The following is a 19,368-nucleotide window of genomic DNA, read 5'->3' on the forward strand; positions in this document are numbered from 1 at the left end:
CTGAATTCTTTAAGCAATGCACATGCAGATAATATAGCAAATTCTTATTGTGCTACCCAGTTTACAATGCTATCGCAGACTGTAATCCTCGTTTCCCATGTGGAGCTAAAAATACGATGCCGATTCTTTCCTGCAGAGATACCAGAGCCAAAGATAAGCACAGTGGACTGAACGGGACAGATGTGCTTGGCTGTAAAGCTAAAGATTTATTCAAATGCAGCGTAAGCAACTACATTCCCAGCTGGTGCGATCACATATGAAAATGCATCCAGGTTTGAGTTCATTTCCAGACTGTAGTTACTGTTTCTAGCTGTTGGAAGAGCTGATGAAGACAATTTCATAGCTTTTGAGGGGGTGAGGGGGGGGGGGGGAAGGTAATAGAGGCATTAGAATTGATTCAGCCCAAATCAGTATAGGAAAAAAAAGCAATTTAGATAAAGAATTAAGAGACTGCTAGGCCAGATGTACCCTCTAAGGCTGCTAAATGGGATTCTATTCTCTGTCATAGAAAGCCCTGAACCTAAGTACTTTCTCCTTTGAATTACCAGCGCGCACGTTTGAAGCGGAGTTCAGAAACGAGTGCTGTGTATGTCCAGCTTGTATTTGATAGCTCCAAAGAAGCCATTAGGGGAGAAAAGATGGTGATGTCTTAATCTGCCACTGAACGAGATTAATGGTGGTGAACTTTCAAAGAGAGAAAGGAACGGCCAAAACGGTGAACAATAAAAAGGTAGCTGGTTGCTAAATGCTCTGCACTAAGAATGGGTTATGCAAAGATCACCATTTTGTTTTCTCAACACTACCTGTCAGCAGCTTCTTCACACAGAGTTAGGACACGCACCGACAGCCATGGCTGACACATGTTGCTTTGCTACCGGTCACAGAGTGGCTTATAGAGTCCTGCGTGATACCCAGTCATGGCTTTGGTTGGGCCGTTGCAAAGTATGAAGAAGACAGCTGGTCAATCAATGGCTTCCCTTACGATGGGGCCCTTTTACAAAGCAGCGGTAAGGCTACCGCGCATGTAGCGTGCACCAAATCGACACTACCGCCCAGGTTAGCGTTCCCACCCGGCAGTAATTTTGAAGTTGGCGTGCATTGTTTCCTGCGGTAAAAATATACATTTCTCTTCCTAAATCAATTAAGTTTATAGATTTTTACCCAACTTTTAGAAGTCTTCTAAAAACACATTTCTTCAGTCTGGCCTTTCTGAATGCAAAGAACCCTATTGGAATTTTACCCACAGCCTTTTCTTAATCTCTTTTCCCATCTAGTCCTGCCTAACTAAGCTCTCATCTATCCACCCTTAATTGTTTGTTTGTCCTTGAGGTAGTCTAAATCCCTGGTTACTTTACTGCACATGTATTCATTTGCTTCTGGAACTTATTGTAATTTGTATCATATTCTGTACATCATTATGTTTTATTCAAAATTATTGTTTATAAGCTACATTGAACTAGAATTTATTTTGGGCTAATATGGGGTATAAATGTCATGAATAAATAAATACATATCTATCTTCTACCCTGGGGGCGTTCCCGGTAGTAATCGGCAGCGTGGCCACATTGACGTGTGCTGCGTGAGTACTACTACTACTACTATTTATCATTTCTATAGCACTACAAGGCATACGCAGCGCTGTGCACCATACATGAAAAAGACAGTCCCTGCTCAAAGAGCTTACAATCTAGATAAGACAGGAAAACAGACAGAACAATTAAGGCTTTAAATCTAGACTGAAAGCCCACCTCTTTAACATTGCTTTTGACTCGTAACCACTTGTAACCACTGGCCTCCACCTACCCTCCTCTCCTCCTTCCTGTACACATTAATTGATTTGATTTGCTTACTTTATTTATTTTTTGTCTATTAGATTGTAAGCTCTTTGAGCAGGGACTGTCTTTCTTCTATGTTTGTGCAGCGCTGCATACGCCTTGTAGCGCTATAGAAATGCTATATAGTACTAGTAGTAGTAGTAGAGGAGTAGCCTATTGGTTAGTGCAGTGCAGCTCCTTGTGACTCTGGGTAAGTCACTAAACCCTCCATTGCCCCTGGTACAAAATAATACCTGAATATATGTAAACCGCTTTGAATGTAGTTGCAAAAACCTCAGAAAGACGGTATATCAAGTCCCATTTCCCTTTCCCCCTTTCCCTTATGACATCACAATATCAGAAGTGAGCCAAGTATCAGGCAATCAAGCCATTGTGACATCACTGATGAGGTTGGCTCTTATTGGTGGACTGAGCCTCCACCTACCCTCCTCTCCTCCTTCCTGTACACATTAATTGATTTGATTTGCTTACTTTATTTTTTGTCTATTAGATTGTAAGCTCTTTGAGCAGGGACTGTCTTTCTTCTATGTTTGTGCAGCGCTGCGTATGCCTTGTAGCACTATAGAAATGCTAAATAGTAGTAGTCGTAGTAGTAGTAGTAGTAGAGAAGAAAAAAGATAACTGTAAGGGTCTTTTATATTTTACTCCATGAAAGATGGAAAATACAGGAGACGATGATCTCCAGCCCTAGAAAGGGTAGGAGCCAAAGGGAAAAAAATTATTTTACCAAATAATCTGGACAGAAACCATCAAACATCTAATAAATATAGAAGGCCAACTTAAAGGAAATTTGAGCCTCAATGGGAAGTAGCTTAACTAAGCCCTGGAGCGGTATGATCAAATCTTTTCTTCCTAAACGCCATCTTAGCTGGAAAATAACAGATTGAACTAATATAGAAAAATATTTCTAAATATTCTTCCACACTGTTCTATGGACAAAAAATCTGGGTTTATCCCGATGTTACAAAAACAACACAGCAAAGGCGAAAACAATTCCTTGCACTAAGAGATGAAGTGAGAGCACTGGGAGCAACCTTCACTTTGGTATACAATTGTAAGTGCATAATTCGAATGTCTGGCATTAAATACGTTGTTTTTTTTAGCCACCTCAACTAAAGTCTTTTCTGGACGCTAAAGTTCCATCTAACTGAATAAAAAAATTGATTCAGCAATTAAAGAAGAATTTACAAACAGGACTGTGCCAATTTGAAGCAATTTCTTTTTTCTTCAGGATTATATTTCTCCTTAAATTTGTTTAGTCCCCTCCCTCCACCCTTTGGTGGTCTAAGGAAGAGTGAAAAGATTGTTTTGTTTAATATATGCTAGATATAGCATTTATTTTTTCTTTGAAATATTTCTCTGTATTACCTTGCAAACTGGATATGTTTGTATTTTTGTGAAAATTATAAATAAATAAATTAAAAAAATAAAGAAAAATATTTCTCTGATAACAATGTACAAATATTCCTAAATTGGTGTCATTTATGAAACACTGCTTTGACCACTGCATTAGCCTGGGGTTTCAGCGATAAAGAAGAGTCCAGAAGAAAACCAAGTATCTCAGATACTTTTTCCAGTCTCAACAGTGTGGGCTTTTCCAGAAATTCAGAAACATCAGCGAGAGCCTTATCTCAATAAAAGTCTTTAATAAACCAAATATAAAATGTGTCCATGTTTATTAAAAGCTTGCTTTATCGCAATCTTGGCCAGAGCCCAAATCGAGGCCACATCAACTCTACTCCAGCTTTGCTCCAACTGGGTTCACCCTCCACCGGCTTCTTCAGGGAGCATCATAGATATCGCAAGGACCACCAATCATCCCAAATATTGAGGCAGTATGGGGCTTCAACGTTAGCTTCAGAGCTTAGTACAAGAACAGTGTTGGCCAGACTTCTACAGTCTGTGCCCTGAGAATGGTAAGGACAAATCAAACTCGGGTACATATATAAAGTATCGCATACCATGTAAAATGAGTTTATCTTGTTGGGCAGACTGGATGGACCGTTCAGGTCTTTATCTGCCATCATTTACTATGTTACTCTTTGGGGTTCTACATGGAATGTTGCTACTAATTGGGATTGCAGAATCTTGTAACTCTTTAGGATTCCAGAATCTTCAGAACGTCTAGTAGAGGAACAGTGCTGGGCAGACTTCTACAGTCTATGCTCTGATTGTGACTGAATAGATAGGGACGGGCTGGAGTGTAAATTTTAAGGGGCTTCGACATTAGCTTCAGAACTTAGTACAAGAACAGTGCTGGCCAGACTCTATGGTCTGTGCCCTGAGAATGGCAAGGACAAATCAAACTCAGGTATAAAGTATCACATGTAAAATGAGTTTATCTTGTTGGGCAGACTGGATGGACCGTTAAGGTCTTTATCTGCCATCATTTACTATGTTACTATGCTTATCCCATTTTTTTCTTTACAATTATTTTGAAGATTATATAGAAAGAATACCACCTTTTGGAAAATAATTTATAAAATAAGGGTATTTCTATAAACGGGTGCCTAGAGGACACCATTTGTAGGCTCTTCTTTAAGAGGTCCTTTTTCCAAGCTGCAGTAAAAAGGGTCCTGCGGTAGCGACGGAGGCTGTTTTGCCGCAGGAGCTAAAAAAGGCTGAAAATCGACATGGCCATGTGGTGAAATTGCATTTACCATGTAGTCATACCGGGGGGCGGGGGGGGGGGGGGGGGGGGGGGGGAGGGAAGCACTTACTGCCATGCATTGAGGTGGTGGTAAGGGCTCCCACAGTAACCTGGCAGTAACCGGATAGCGCCACTTACCACCAGGTTAGTGCATAAGTACATAAGCATCGCCATGCTGAGACACCCAAGGGTCCATCGAGCCCAGCACCCTGTCACCGACAGCGGCCAAAAGAACAAACAATTTGACCCGCCCATCCCAGAAATAGCTGATTTTTCCCACGTCCATTCAATAACATTCTATGGCCTTTTCCTCCAGGAAGCCGTCCAACCCTTTTTTAAAATTCCGCTAAGTCAAACGCCTTAACCACTTTTTCCGGCAACGAATTTCAGAGTCTAACTACGCGTTGAGTGAAGAAACGTTTCCTCTGATTCGTTCTAAATTTACTAGTGCTGTGTTAATAATTACAGAAAAAATTTCCATAGTGCCTAAAGGAAGGTAGGCATCTACTTTCCTTTACTCTATAAAATGGCACCCTCTAGGTGAACCCAACAAAAAGAGAGTCCAAATCTCCCGCAAAAAAAACAGAAAACAACAAAGAGAGCGAAAAAAAACAAAAATACACCAGACAACCACCACAAAGGGTAAGATCACCAAAAAAAGTTCCAAAAAAGTTTTATTAGGACCCTGGGTCCTAATAAAACTTTTTTAGTGTTCTTACCCTTTGTGGTTGTTGTCTGGTCTATTTTGGTTCTCTTCCAAGTTCCACCCTCTCGGTGAACCCAGTTGGAGCAAAGTTGGAGTAGAGTTGATGTGGCCTCGATTTGGCTCTGGATAAGATTGCAATAAGGCAAGCTTTTAATAAACATAGACACATTTTATATTTGGTTTATTAAAGACTTTTATTGAAATAAAACTCTTGCTGGACATTTGCCATACTAGTCTAACCAAGTACAGATGTGTGGGTGTGGTAGGTGTGAGCACTTGCATCAGCCATCTGGTTAGTGTAAATGCTTGTGCTTGGATTTCAGAGATGTGTATGTATTTATTTATTTAGATTTTGCTCACACCTTTTTCAGTAGTAGCTCAAGGTGAGTTACATTCAGGTACACTGGATATTTCTCTGTCCCAGGAGGGCTCACACTCTAAGTTTGTACCAGAGGCAATGGAGGGTTAATTGACTTACCCAAGATCACAAGGAACAGCAGTGGGATTTGAACCAGCCACCTCTAGATTGCAAGATTGGTGCTCTAACCACTAGGCCACTAGCCAGCTTATTTTCAAACGAGAAGGCCAGCGATCTTCCAACACAAATCGGGAGATGGCCGGCCATCTCCGGAAGCCGGCGAAATCGGTATAATCGAAAGCCGATTTTCGCCGGCTTCAACTGCTTTCCATCGCAGGGCCGGCCAAACTTCAAAAGGGCGTTTCGGCAGGGTATGGAAGGCGGGACGGGGACGTGGTAACGAGATGGCCGGCTTCAGCCGATAATGGAAAAAAGAAGGCAGGCTCTGACGAGCACTTTGACGGCTTCACTTGGTCCATTTATTTTTAGGACCAAGCCTCAAAAACGTGCCCCAACTGAGCAGATGACCACTGGAGGGAATGGGGGATCACCTCCCCTTACTCCCCCAGTGGTCACCAACCCCCTCCCACCTAAAAAAAAATTAAAAATCATTTTTTTGCCAGCCTCTATGCCAGCCTCAAACTGTCCGCTCTACTCCACTCATTATTTTGTAGACCTCTATCATATCACCCCTCAGCCACCTTTTCTCCAGGCTAAAGAGTCCTAGCCGTCTTAACCTCTCCTCACTGAAAAATGAATCTGCGTGCACCCAATACATGCATCTATATAAGCACAGGCCATTTTTCGGCACACCTTAGTAAAAGGACCCCTCAGAGACACAACCAGAAAACTTTACTTACTACACAAGAACCCTGCTAGTCCAACTTACACTTCAACTTCTCCTATGGAGTGGAGGAGTGGCCTAGTGGTTAGGGTGGTGGACTTTGGTCCTGAGGAACTGAGTTGGATTCCCACTTCAGGCACAGGCAGCTCCTTGTGACTCTGGGCAAGTCACTTAACCCTCCTTTGCCTGCTGCATTGAGCCTGCCATGAGTGGGAAAGTGTGGGGTACAAATGTAACAAAAATAAAAATATCCTACATTGCATACATAAACATACTTTTGGATACACTAATAAGCTAATACCATCCCCATTACTTACATTAATGTTCTCCATTCCATTGTGCTTGGCTCGGATCCAAGGGTTCTGGATGATATCCAGGTGTGCTCCCCACACTGATATGGGGGTGTTACCACTGCGGAAAAATAAAAGGAGCCTCATAAAATACTGCAGACTAGGGAAAGGAGAGTTGCCTCATACTAGTCGAGAAATGTTTGGCTGTATTCAGTGATTTAAGAGAAACACTTGGAACAATAGATTCTATTACACACAATGGACTATTCCAGTGCCTCCTCCCCACAAAAGTCCTTTCCTTAATGTTGCTCATGCAATGATGCAGTTCTCACAGGAGCGCCATTAAAAGTTATTAACTTACAGTACAACGATACAAAACCCATAACAAGATGTCATATTTTTAAGGTTTAATCATATGTGGATGTTATGGGACTCGCTGTTCCTTCTTGTTCAGATTAGAATCTAGGAGAGAAAATTTAAGAGAAATCGGGAACGAGAGAGAAAGAAAGGAGGGAGACACAACGGGGGACGTTCTCAAAAGGTCACCGAAATGTAGGTGCTAACCATAAATTCTACAATGGAAGTTCCACACAGAATTGCCATTTAACAAAACTAGTACATACGAGTAGCCATACTGGGTCAGACCAATGGTCCATCTAGACCAATATTCTGCTTCCAACAGTGGCCAATCCAGGTCACAAATACCTGGCATAATCCCAAATAGTAGCAACATTCCATGCAGAACTGAAAAGAATAGCAAGATTCTGGAATCCTAAAGAGTAACAAGATTCCATGTAGAACTCCAAAGAGTAGCAACATTCCATGCTACTAATCCCAGGGCAAGCAGTGGCTTCCCCATGCCTGTCTCAATAGCAGACTATGGACGTTTCCTCCAGGAACATGCCCAAACCTTTTTTAAACTCAGATATGCTAACTGCTGTTACTACATCCTCCAGTCAGTATGTCCACCATTTTGCACCTAACTTTAGGCACAAGCATTTACGAAAGCCAAATGACTGGTATAAATGCTCTTCCTTAACTGTAGGCGGTTAGGTACAAAATTGCTACTATTCTCTAACCTGTGCACATAACTCCTGAACCCCCTCCCCCACAATGCCCCTCCCACTTCCATGCTTTCCTTGCACTTATGCACTATTGGCTCCTTTTACAAAGCCACAGTAGTGATTCTGAGTGCGGAAAATTCAACAAAGCCCATTCAATTCCTATGGGCTTCATCGCACTTACTGCACAAGAATCACTAATGCTGCTTTGTAAAAAGAGCCCATAGTGCATAAGTGCAAGGAGCCCATAGTGCAAGGCAAGGAAAGCATGGTGCACTTAGTTTATAGAATACCAACTAAGGTCTGTCATGCACCTAACTGCCAATTAGAGACAATTAACACAGATTAACACCAATTATTGGCAATTTGTGGTTGTTAAAACCAATTAGCATGTAATTAAACAATTAAGTTAGATGTGTAACTGACCTTATTCTATAAATTCTGCATCCAAATTTGAGTGCTAAACGTAAAGTTGGGCACCCAACTTTCTTCAATGTGGAGGAAGAAGGGTAATTCTATAATCAAACGTCTACTATAGACATTGGTTATGGTGCCTATTTTAAGCCTATTCTATAAAGAAAATTAGACACCTACTCCCCAATATTCAGCTTGCATCGGGCTGTGCAGTGACTGCCCGATACCGGCACTCAGACTGGACAAAGCTCGTAACAGACTCTACGCAACTCTTCCCCTCTACGATTGCCCAATGTGCCTATAACACATGAACCTTATTCGTCTACTACAACTCTCTGTATTTGGTTCACTACCGGAAATGGCGATTGCCTCTACGGTATAATGTAAGCCACATTGAGCCTGCAAACAGGTGGGAAAATGCGGGATACAAATGTAACAAATAAAATAAATAAATAAATAATCGAAGTCCACTTTGTGCAGTTAGCGGCCTCTAGATTTTATGAGCTTAGCTTTGGAGGTACTGCAGAGATGCTTGAACTTAGCTGAAACAGATTCCCAAGGTAAGCGAGAGATCAGTTATCTTTAAAAATGCAAGATGCCTACCTGAGGTGAATTCAGAGACTGGTGTCACAACCTGACTCTATAAGAAATTCTAAAGAGGTGGAAATAATGTGCACGTAATTACACAATAAGAGCACTTATGCACCTGAATGGCGTTAATTAGCATAAGGGCTAAGCGCAATTCTATAAAATGCATGCTTAGTTCCCTTACGGTCTAATTCTATAAAAAGCGCTAAAGATCGTGTGAACAAATTTGGAACACATGCCCGATTTGCATGCGTAATTAAATTGAATATGGAGCTAATTAGTGCTGATAATTTGCTTTTTAACAAAGTTATTGGCACTAATTAGAATGAATTAAAATGTATGCTGCTGCGCGACTCATTTTCCGCCAAAGTTGCTATGCCCATATTAGCCCTCTCCTTAAGTCACTTCACTGGCTCCCTATCCGTTTCCGCATTCAATTCAAACTTCTCTTATTGACCTATAAGTGCATCCACTCTGCCGCTCCCCAGTACCTCTCCACTCTTGTCTCTCCCTACGCCCCCCCCCCCTCGGGTACTCCGTTCTGTGGATAAATCTCTCTTATCTGTCCCCTTCTCCTCTATTGCTAATTCCAGACTCCGTTCCTTTTATCTTGCTGCACCTCACGCCTGGAATAAGCTTCCCGAGCCTGTGCGTCTAGCCCCCTCTTTGGCTGTTTTCAAGTCCAAACTTAAAGCCCACCTCTTTACCACTGCTTTTGACTCCTAACCACTGCTCACTTGCCCTGTCCTTTTATCCTCACCTCTTTATTCCCTTACCCTTAATTGTTCTGTCTGTCTCCTGTCTTATCTAGATTGTAAGCTCTTTGAGCAGGGACTGTCTTTTGTGTATGGTGTACAGCTGTCTGCTAAAATTGACCCATGGTCCCCAAGTTTTAATGAAAGAGCTCAGGCTCTACACACCAATTCTGCCTTGTCATAGATTCTTTGACTGGTTGCAGGGGGGCCTGGCTATTATGGGGTGGGTCCCTCGGTGATCACCCCACCCCTGAAGGGTGGCCTAGCTTTTGAGTACCGGCATCTTTTTTGCTAGAAAAAATGCACTGCTGATGAGGCCCGCTTTGAGTACTGTTTTCAGTTTTGAAGGCCGTATCTCACTAAGGACATAAAGAGACTTGAAGCGGTTCAGAGGAAAGCAGCAAAAATGGTATGGGGGTCTGCGCTAGAAAATGTATTAGAAGAGACAAAGTCCTGAATATGCATACCTTAGAGCAGGGGTTGTATCCTGCGGCTGTCATTTACTATCAGGCATTGTTCCCTCTAAGCTAAGCGGGAGTCCTCCACAGTGTGGTGGTGGTGGTGATGGGGGGACTGTTTCACTATCACGTTTTCAATAGTGAGGGACAGACAACCTCTACATGACTCCAAGGAACCTGCCTGTCCCTAGTGATTGAAACCCCCCCCCCCCCCCCCCGCCCCACTCGTAGTAATGCAGTTGGAGGACTCCTGCTCAGAAATTGTTCTCTCTAAGAGATCAGCTGCTGACCAGGGTATTCAGAGGCACTATTTAGATAGTTCCTCTGAATATCTGTACACGCCTCCTCAGCACTATGTGGAGTATGAGCAAACCTAGACTGGTCCCAGAATTGAACATTGCTTCTTGTCAAGCTCTTTGCTTTCAATAATCCTTGTTTGCCCTTTTAGAAACATAGCAAGACCTTATGACCTGTCCAGTCTGCCCAGCCATACCATGTACTAATCTCTACTATCCCTTCCTTTCTCTTTAGAGATCGTCTGTGCTTATTCCAACCTTTGCTTTAATGTTTCCTGCTCAGGGATAACAGCTACCTTTGCTTCACTGCAGTTGGGCTGGAAGCAAAGAAGGCTTGTTCCTGCCTTGACACTATACCACTGGTATCCCTGGCAAGTGCCAGAGGGAATCAATTGTGTCTTCAGTGGGGAGCTAGAGGGTGATACATTTCTATGCTTGTGTCAGGGAGGAATGCATGGATATGTGGCATGATAGTTACTGTTTATCAAGTGATTATTTATTATACAAGGTTAATTGTTCCCTGCCTAGAACTGGAGATTGATAGGAAGCAAATATTTTAATAAATAATGCCATATAATATCTGGGTCGCAGCACTCATCGAGGATTGGATAAGTGTCACTGACTATTGGGCCGCTTATTTTTGTTTTTGTTTGAATGAAGTCTTTATTAACCTTGATAACAGAACAATAAACTCCATGAACAATACAAGTAGTGTACTGAAATTCGACTCATACAAACATATTCCATCAACTTTAACACTTTTGTCCCACTTTTTCAAGTTACATTTAGAAATCTAAAAAAAAAAACCTTCAATTTTTAATTTTTAACTAAAGGAAATCTCAATCACCCCCCCCCCCAACCACACCCCCTCCCCCCCTCTGGGCCACTTATTTTTAAAGCAGCCATGGGTCATTATACTAGCACTTCATTAACAGCATTGGTACATCAATTATCTAATGCACTTTAACTGTACTTTCCTTTAGTCTTATTACCTCAAATGATGCTGACTTCTACACATTAGCATTTAAATCTTGGTCTGAGCCCCAGCTGATTCAACTGCACTAGGAGGCCATTTTGGTAAACAGACACCAGAAGCATGCCGCTATGCTGTCTGCCCAACAAATGATTGCATACGGGTTTCTGAAAGGCTGGGACTGTAAAGCACGTTGGGATGCTGAACAGATGACAACACATGTAAAATTATTATAATTGTTATTAGCATTGCAGAATGCTTTCACAGCTAGCATTGAGGCTGAATTTTCAACGGAAGCTTTATCATCTCGAGGCATCCAAAGACAGGTTAATGTTCCACATGGATACAGATGATTCGTTTCCTGCTGCATTCTTGAATGTTGCTAGCTTCGGTCTTATTTGCAAGTCAACAAGCAATGCCAGTGAGCACAAGGGACAATGTTTTTCAAGAAATACGAAAGAATGCATGATTTTGTAAAGTGGGGACAGGGCCAGAATTGTGGAATATAAGAGTAGCCATATTGGGTCCAGCCCAGTGTCCTGTTTCCAACGGTGGCCAAACTAGGTCACATGTACCTGGCAGAAACCCAGATCATGGCAAAATTCCATGCTATCAATACCATGGCAAGCAGTTGCTTCCCATGTCTGTCTCAATAGCAAATTATGGACTTTTCCTCCAGGAACTTGTCTAAACCTTTTTTAAACCTAGATACGCTAACTGCTATTACCACATCCTCCAGCAAACAGTTCCACAGTTTAACTATTCGTTGAGTGAAAAAATATTTCCTCCTATTTGTTTTAGAAGTATTTCCATGTAACTTCCTTGAGTGTCCACTCTAGTCTTTGTACTTTTGGAATGAGTAACAAATCGATTCACTTCTACTCGTTCTACACCACTCGGGATTTTGTAGACCTCAATCATATCTCCCCTCATCCGTCTCTTTTTCAAGCTGAAGAACCCTAACCTTTGCCCTTGGAATTGAGAAAACAGGCTTCCTATGGTCGGTATCAGAAAGTTTTGAAAACCTGCCTGTTTGAAGGTTGTTATTAATAATAATGTTATACCTATTATATAACTAGATGGACCCAGTATGGCTATTCTTATGTTCTCTTTTAAACCTTGAAGGGGGGGGGGGGGGTTGCCTTGGGAATGCTAATTCCAGCAAAAATTGACTCTGATGATGGAAAGGAACTTAACATTTGGGCCACTGTTCCATCAGAGATGAAGGTCAGATCTAGGGGATGGTAGACTGATGACATCCCTAGGTGGATTACACTGCCAGTGCTCTCAGAAAGGGGCATAGCCAGACCTCAAGGTGGGGCATTAATACCTTCTTAACATGGCTTACTAAACAGACCCCTAAATATATTGGCAATCAGAGAAATCACACTGTACCAGTCCTAGAAACCGGAAATAGCGACACCTTATCCTTCAGTTAACTCCACAGTAAATTAAAGCTGCCTAGGACTCAAACTTTGATGACTTCCTGTCAATTCAAAGATTCTGTAATGGGGTTGGGCTGAGCAAATCTCTTAGGTAGCGATCCTAGACACTGGTGCCAATTCTATCGCTTAGGTTTGCCTAAGCTGGTTATAGAAAACAAGCATGACAGCATTGGTGCATCGGAATAGAGGCTCGGCCACTCATGCCAACTCAATGGCAGGTGTAAGTGGGCAGACCTAAGTATGCCATGCCACACACTCAACTTGTATTATTCTATAAGTTGTACATGATGCTAGGCGAAATGTCCATGGCGTGCCCATGCTCCACCCACATTAATGCCCCCTTTGCATTTGTGCACTAAGGACTACATTCTATATATGGCGCCAAAAAATCGGCAAAAAAAAAAGCTCAGCGTTCTATAAACCGCGCTTAAAAGGAGCCCTTTTACAAAGGCGCGTCAAAAAGTGGCCTGCGGTAGTGTGGGCGCATGTATTGGATGAGCGCTGGACCATTTCTCCACCACATCTGGAAAAAAATGGGGGGTTTTGTCGGGCCAGGAAATGGATGTGCGACAAAATGAAGACCAGCGCATGTCTATTTATGGCCTGAGCCCTTAACGCCACCCACTGACTTAGTGGTAAGGGCTCACGTGTTACCAGTGCGGTAACCATCCAGCACATGCCAACTGCCAATTACTGCCAGGAATGCCCCGTGGTAGAAAATAGACAATTATTTTCTACTGCGGGTTTTCAGCGGGCACCAAGCGCTAGCTGGGCAGTAATGCCGATTTGATGCATGCTGCACGCACGAAGGCCCTTATTACGCCTTTGTAATAGGGCCCCAAAGTTAGGCACAGTTTACAGAATAGCGCTTATATCCGTGAACCGTGACTACATTTACACCAATGGAAACGTGCAGCAAATGTTCATTCCTAAATTACACGCAGGTCCCACCTTATTCTATACACGCATAACCAAAAGGAACACCCCAATCGGCCCGTGACCCTTCCATTCCCACACCTAAATTTACACACGTACATTTTGATTCATTCTAATTAGTGCCAATAACTGTTTGTTAAAAAGCAAATTATCAGCACTAATTAGCTCCATATTCAATTTAATTACGCATGCAAATCGGGCATGTGTTCCAAATTTGTGCACACGATCTTTAGCACTTTTTATAGAATTAGACCGTAAGGGAACTAAGCATGCATTTTATAGAATTGCGCTTAGCCCTTATGCTAATTAACGCCATTCATGTGCATAAGTGCTTTTATTGTGAAATTTACGTACACATTATTTCCACCTCTTTAGAATTTCTTATAGAGTCAGGTTGTGACACCAGTCTCTGAAATCACCTCAGGTAGGCATCTTGCATTTTTAAAGATAACTGATCTCTCGCTTACCTTGGGAATCTGTTTCAGCTAAGTTCAAGCATCTCTGCAGTACCTCCAAAGCTAAGCTCATAAAATCTAGAGGCCGCTAACTGCACAAAGTGGACTTTGATTATGTCTTTATTTTATATTTATTTGTTACATTTGTATCCCGCATTTTCCCACCTATTTGCAGGCTCAATGTGGCTTACATTATACCGTAGAGGCAATCGCCATTTCCGGTAGTGAACCAAATACAGAGAGTTGTAGTAGACGAATAAGGTTCATGTGTTATAGGCACATTGGGGAATCGTAGAGGGGAAGAGTTGCGTAGAGTCTGTTATGAGCTTTGGTTTCGTTGTGTTGCGAGGTTTAGGGAAATATTGTAATCCTGAATAACAGATTCACATCCAGTTTTTGCACCGAGTACTGGAGGCAGCGCAGAATCTCAACAATGTTCTCAGCAATGAAACCAGAAGCCGTTCCGGGATTTCACGCAATTGGTCCTTTTGCCCGGACCATAAAGTTACCATAAAACCATCTTGCCAGCGATATGCTCTCTGCAGTGGCTGGAACTATAATAGAACCAGCCTTATTAATGTATGTAACAGATGCCACAGCTCTCTTTCTACAAACAATAATTAAGCCACTAACGTACAGTTTTTAAAACTGTGCATTCTGATGCAAAGTCTGCGGGTACTTTTTTTTCCAAAGGATTTTTTTTTACTAGTTTCCAAGCAGAAAGTGCATGCACAAATTTGCATCTGTGGGTTGTTTTGGTCCTTTTTCTGTAAAAAAAAATAATGCTTGTAGTTCTGAAAATGCAAAACCGTGCATCTTATTACCTCCCCCAGAGTAACCCCTCTTTAGAAATGCTGAAATAAAAATGCGATGGAAAGTATGCACATTGAAGAATACGGCTTTTCCTTTACTCACATACAGGATAGACAAATTTCAAACAACCTATTTACGTATGCAAGTAGCTAAGTCTTCATCCAGATACATAAATGAACAGTGTTAAAGTCAACACACCATAGTTGCCAAGTTACTCAGTTCCACTCGGAAGATTTTAAGCCTGTCTTGGATTTCCCTGACCCCCTTTGCCCCCTCCTTTCCCTTCCCTTCTTCCTCCCTCATTCCCCCTACTTCCTTCTCCCTTCTTTCCTCCCCCCTCCTTCATTTCCATTCCCCTCCCCCCTTTTTCCCTTTATCTTTTTACTTAGTATTCATTACAGTGATAATCAATTATGGTAACATTTTCTAATGTTGATTTATTCCAATAAGAGGTTTGTTTTATAGTAACATAGTAACATACATAGTAGATGACGGCAGAAAAAGACCTGCATGGTCCATCTAGTCTGCCCAAGATAAACTCATATCTTGAATTTGTACCTGTCTTTTTCAGGGCACAGACCGTATAAGTCTGCCCAGCAGTATTCCCGCCTCCAAACCACCAGTCCCGTCTCCCATCACCGGCTCTGGTACAGACCGTATAAGTCTGCCCTCCCCTATCCTCGCCTCCCAACCACCAACCCCTCTTCCCCCCACCTGCTCCGCCACCCAATTTCAGCTAAGCTTCTGAGGATCCATTCCTGCTGCACAAGATTCCTTTATGCATATCCCACGCATGTTTGAATTCCGTTACCGTTTCATCTCCACCACCTCCCGCGGTTTGCCAGGATCAAAGCCCACGGCACTAACCCATAGGCTACTCCTCCACTACGGGTAATTTTTAGTTTTTTTTTTTAATTTCTAAACTAAAAAAATCTAAAACTTGTGGATAATATTGGAATTATTAAATGAAAAGTAATTATAAGATAAGTTACACAGAGGTTTTTCCAACTGATGGCGAAGCGGCTCAGCAGCAAGACAGTGAACCAGTTGTGTTTTTGAAGCCGAAGCTAAAACGTTTCTGACGTCTTTCCCTTCAGTGTTACAATAAGGAACTAACCCTGTATATCTCCATTGGACAAACACTATAAGGTAAAAGCTACGTTCATGTATCTCTACTGGCATATTTTTTGTTATAGCTTTACATTATTATCTTATTTATGTTTTACTTAGCGGTTCTTTCATGCAAAATATCTTTTTATAGTTGTGGTTTTGACTCGTGTTTTTCAACCATTGTAGTCTAATTTTAGGTGTCTAAGTTCTTTTAGCTCTCTATGTATGATTAGATAATGTACATCTGTCGTGACTACATTGCAGGTTTCTTCTTTTAAAATATGTTTTTTGCGTCTTTTATCTATATATTTTTATATGATTTTTATGTTATTTAGCTTACTATTTATGCATACATAATGTTTTCTACCGCGGGGGGCATTCCAGGCGGTAATCGGCAGCGTGGCCACGTTGGTGCTCGCTGTATGGTTACCGTGCAGATAGCGTGTGAACCCTTATTGCTAAGTCAATAGCTAGCAGTAAGGTCTCAGGCCATAAATAGGCATGTGCTAGTTTTAATTTTTGCGCACATTTCCCGGCCCATTAAAAAATGGCCAGCGCACACCCACACTACCGCAGGCCACTTTCTACTGTGGCTTTGTAAAAGGACCCCTATGTAATTTAAGCATGCCAGGGTAAGTCCCGCCCATGCCTCTTCCCCATAAACACTCCCTTGCAATTACTCACTAAGCCATTTTAGCTCATAATTACAGAATAGCGGTTTACATTTACATATGTATGCAAGTTTCATTTACATACGTAATTACTACTACTACTAATCATTTCTATAGTGCTACTAGATGAACGCAGCACTGTACACATTATATGCAGACACTTTCTCTGTCCCTAAAGGGCTCACAATCTAAGTTTTTTGTACCTAGGGCAATGGAGGGTTAAGTGATTTGCCCAAGATCACAAGAAGCTGCAGTGGGAATTGAACCCAGTTTGCCAGGATCAAAGCCCACGGCACTAACCCATAGGCTACTCCTCCACTACGGGCAATTTTTAGTTTTTTTTTTTAATTTCTAAACTAAAAAAATCTAAAACTTGTGGATAATATTGGAATTATTAAATGAAAAGTAATTATAAGATAAGTTACACAGAGGTTTTTCCGACTGATGGCGAAGCGGCTCAGCAGCAAGACAGTGAACCAGTTGTGTTTTTGAAGCCGAAGCTAAAAAGTTTCTGACGTCTTTCCCTTCAGTGTTACAATAAATATTTATGACGGTTGAGTAGATAAAAATTCTTGTTTATATTGTGTTTAGTGTTCAAACTTATTACAAGAATTTAGCCATTTAAAACTGAGATTGGACCTCAGCAACAGCAACACAAAAATCCTTCCACTGCCAGACACTGTGAAGCAACACCAAACCCTGTAAATATGCTACTCAGAAACTATGTTGCAAACAGAAATAGACAGAAGACTTGAAATATTTCCAGTTGGGGCTGGTAGCAACAGTTATCATTGTGTGTAGTGGGGAGGCAGAAGGACTTTCAGGATCCCTGGAATCCCCAGCTTGCAGGAACAGATGGTTTCTAAGAAAAGCACAAGTTTACTGTTTACCAGGGGCATAGCCAGACCTCGACGGAAAGGGGGCCAGAGCCCAAGGTGGAGGGCACATTTTGGTCCGCCTTCCCGCCCCCACTTCCGCTCCCCTGCTCCCCCCCCAGCCACCACTACTGCCCTCCTGCTGCCGCTTCTGCCCCCATGCCGCTGCTTCCGCCCCCCCCTGCTGCCACTGTGAAGGTACCTTGGCTGGTGAGGGGGGGGGGGGGCGTGCACAGCGACTGAAAACAGAACAGGGCAATGTGAGACCAGCATGGGACAAACGCTTTAGCTAGCGGGGGTTGGGAACCTCCGCCAGCCAAACCGGGGACCCCAGAGCCAATTTGGAAGTGCCAAGGCCCTCCATAGCTATGCCACTGCTGTTTACAGTATGCCAAACCTTTGGTGACACACCTCCCAACTCTTAAAGACACACTGGTTGAGAACCACTGATCTAGACCTAGATTTTTGACATACACCAAGATAGTTACACTTACTACTTTTTGGATTATAGCCTGAATCAAAACGAGCTGATGAAGAGATAATTGTACCTCACAATGCTCCACTCCGGTTCTATCTTTAGGATGGTTGGATCCTCCACGTACTCAAACTGCAGTTCTTGATGGATCTTGGCTTTGTCCACCTGTACAGACACCTTCACAGTCTCAACGCCCTCGGTTGAGGCCGTAGTGTTACAGATAATTTCCTTGGCCGTTCGTCTAAGAAGCAAAATAAAACTCTTGGAAGAATTTAACCAGTGGTGGCCATTCCTTGGCAACAACTCAAAAATATTGATGCAAGGCTTAAGAATGTGACTCAGTAGGTACAGACAAATCATTTTTACGTAAAGTACCTGAGGGAGTTCACTCTGTCCTGGAACAGCCATTTACTTTCTAAGAAGATTCTAACAGGTCGATAATTGAAGTCCCCCTGAGCAGGTAAGATAACTGGCTAATTTTGGAGGCTATTGTTGGGCAAATTTTCACTAGGGAATCATATAATGGAAGAGTTGTGTTATGTCCATTACGTACTTTAGTTGTGTTGTGTTGCAGGTATCAGGCATTTATGTTGGATCGGCAGGGTATGCCTTTTTAAACAGGTTAGTTTTTAGTGTTTTCCGGAAGTTTAGGTGATCGTACGTAGTTTTCAAGGCTTTTGGGAAGGCGTTCCACAGTTGTGTGCTAATGTAGGAAAGACTGGATGCGTAGGTTGATTTGTATTTGAGTCCTTTGCAACTTGGGTAGTGCAGATTTTAACAGGTTTATGCCATACAGGGAAGAGATCTTTATAACAGTGGTTGGCGAGCTGACTTGTAAAGGCAAACACCACAGGAAATTTACCTTTAAAAACTATCTTGAAGGCCGGAAAGCCTGAAGCACTACAGCCTGGCTGGAAATTAATCTTTTACTCACAGAATAATAATCATTTTCATGCAGACAAAAGATGTTAAAAGATATATTATCTCTAATGATCATTTTTTTTCCAAGTAAGCTACACACTGTTGCTCATCTATATATTCCAGTACCCAGCATCCTAGAAAATGACAAACTTAATTTGACTGAGGTATTTAAGATGAATTGAATTCTTACGTGCCACCTTGCCAAAATGCTCAAGGCAGAGCTATAAGATGATGAAATCAAGGAACATCTACATAAAATCCAGATTTCACTATTTTAAAAACAATAAACATTCACATAAAATACATCAAACTAAAAACCATATAGGGCTGACGTCCAAATGAGTTAGGATCCTAAATCGACCCCTTGGAAAATATGAGTCTTATGCGCTTGCAAGGTTTTTTAAATATTTTTTTTACAAAAGTGGGCTATCTTTAGTGC

At 42.0% G+C, this 19,368-nt stretch overlaps 1 protein-coding gene across 1 annotated transcript in view; it reads right to left on the minus strand.

Moving 5' to 3' along the window:
* Positions 1-19,368, minus strand: part of PLXNA4 (plexin A4) — a 944,413-nt gene that overhangs the window by 204,002 nt on the left and 721,043 nt on the right. Inside the window, 2 exon segments of the mRNA XM_030216701.1 lie at positions 6,711-6,804; positions 18,082-18,249. Coding sequence (XP_030072561.1) covers positions 6,711-6,804; positions 18,082-18,249 — 262 coding nt within the window.

Source organism: Microcaecilia unicolor, chromosome 10 (assembly GCF_901765095.1).
Source record: "Microcaecilia unicolor chromosome 10, aMicUni1.1, whole genome shotgun sequence".
Taxonomy (NCBI): Eukaryota; Metazoa; Chordata; class Amphibia; order Gymnophiona; family Siphonopidae; genus Microcaecilia; species Microcaecilia unicolor.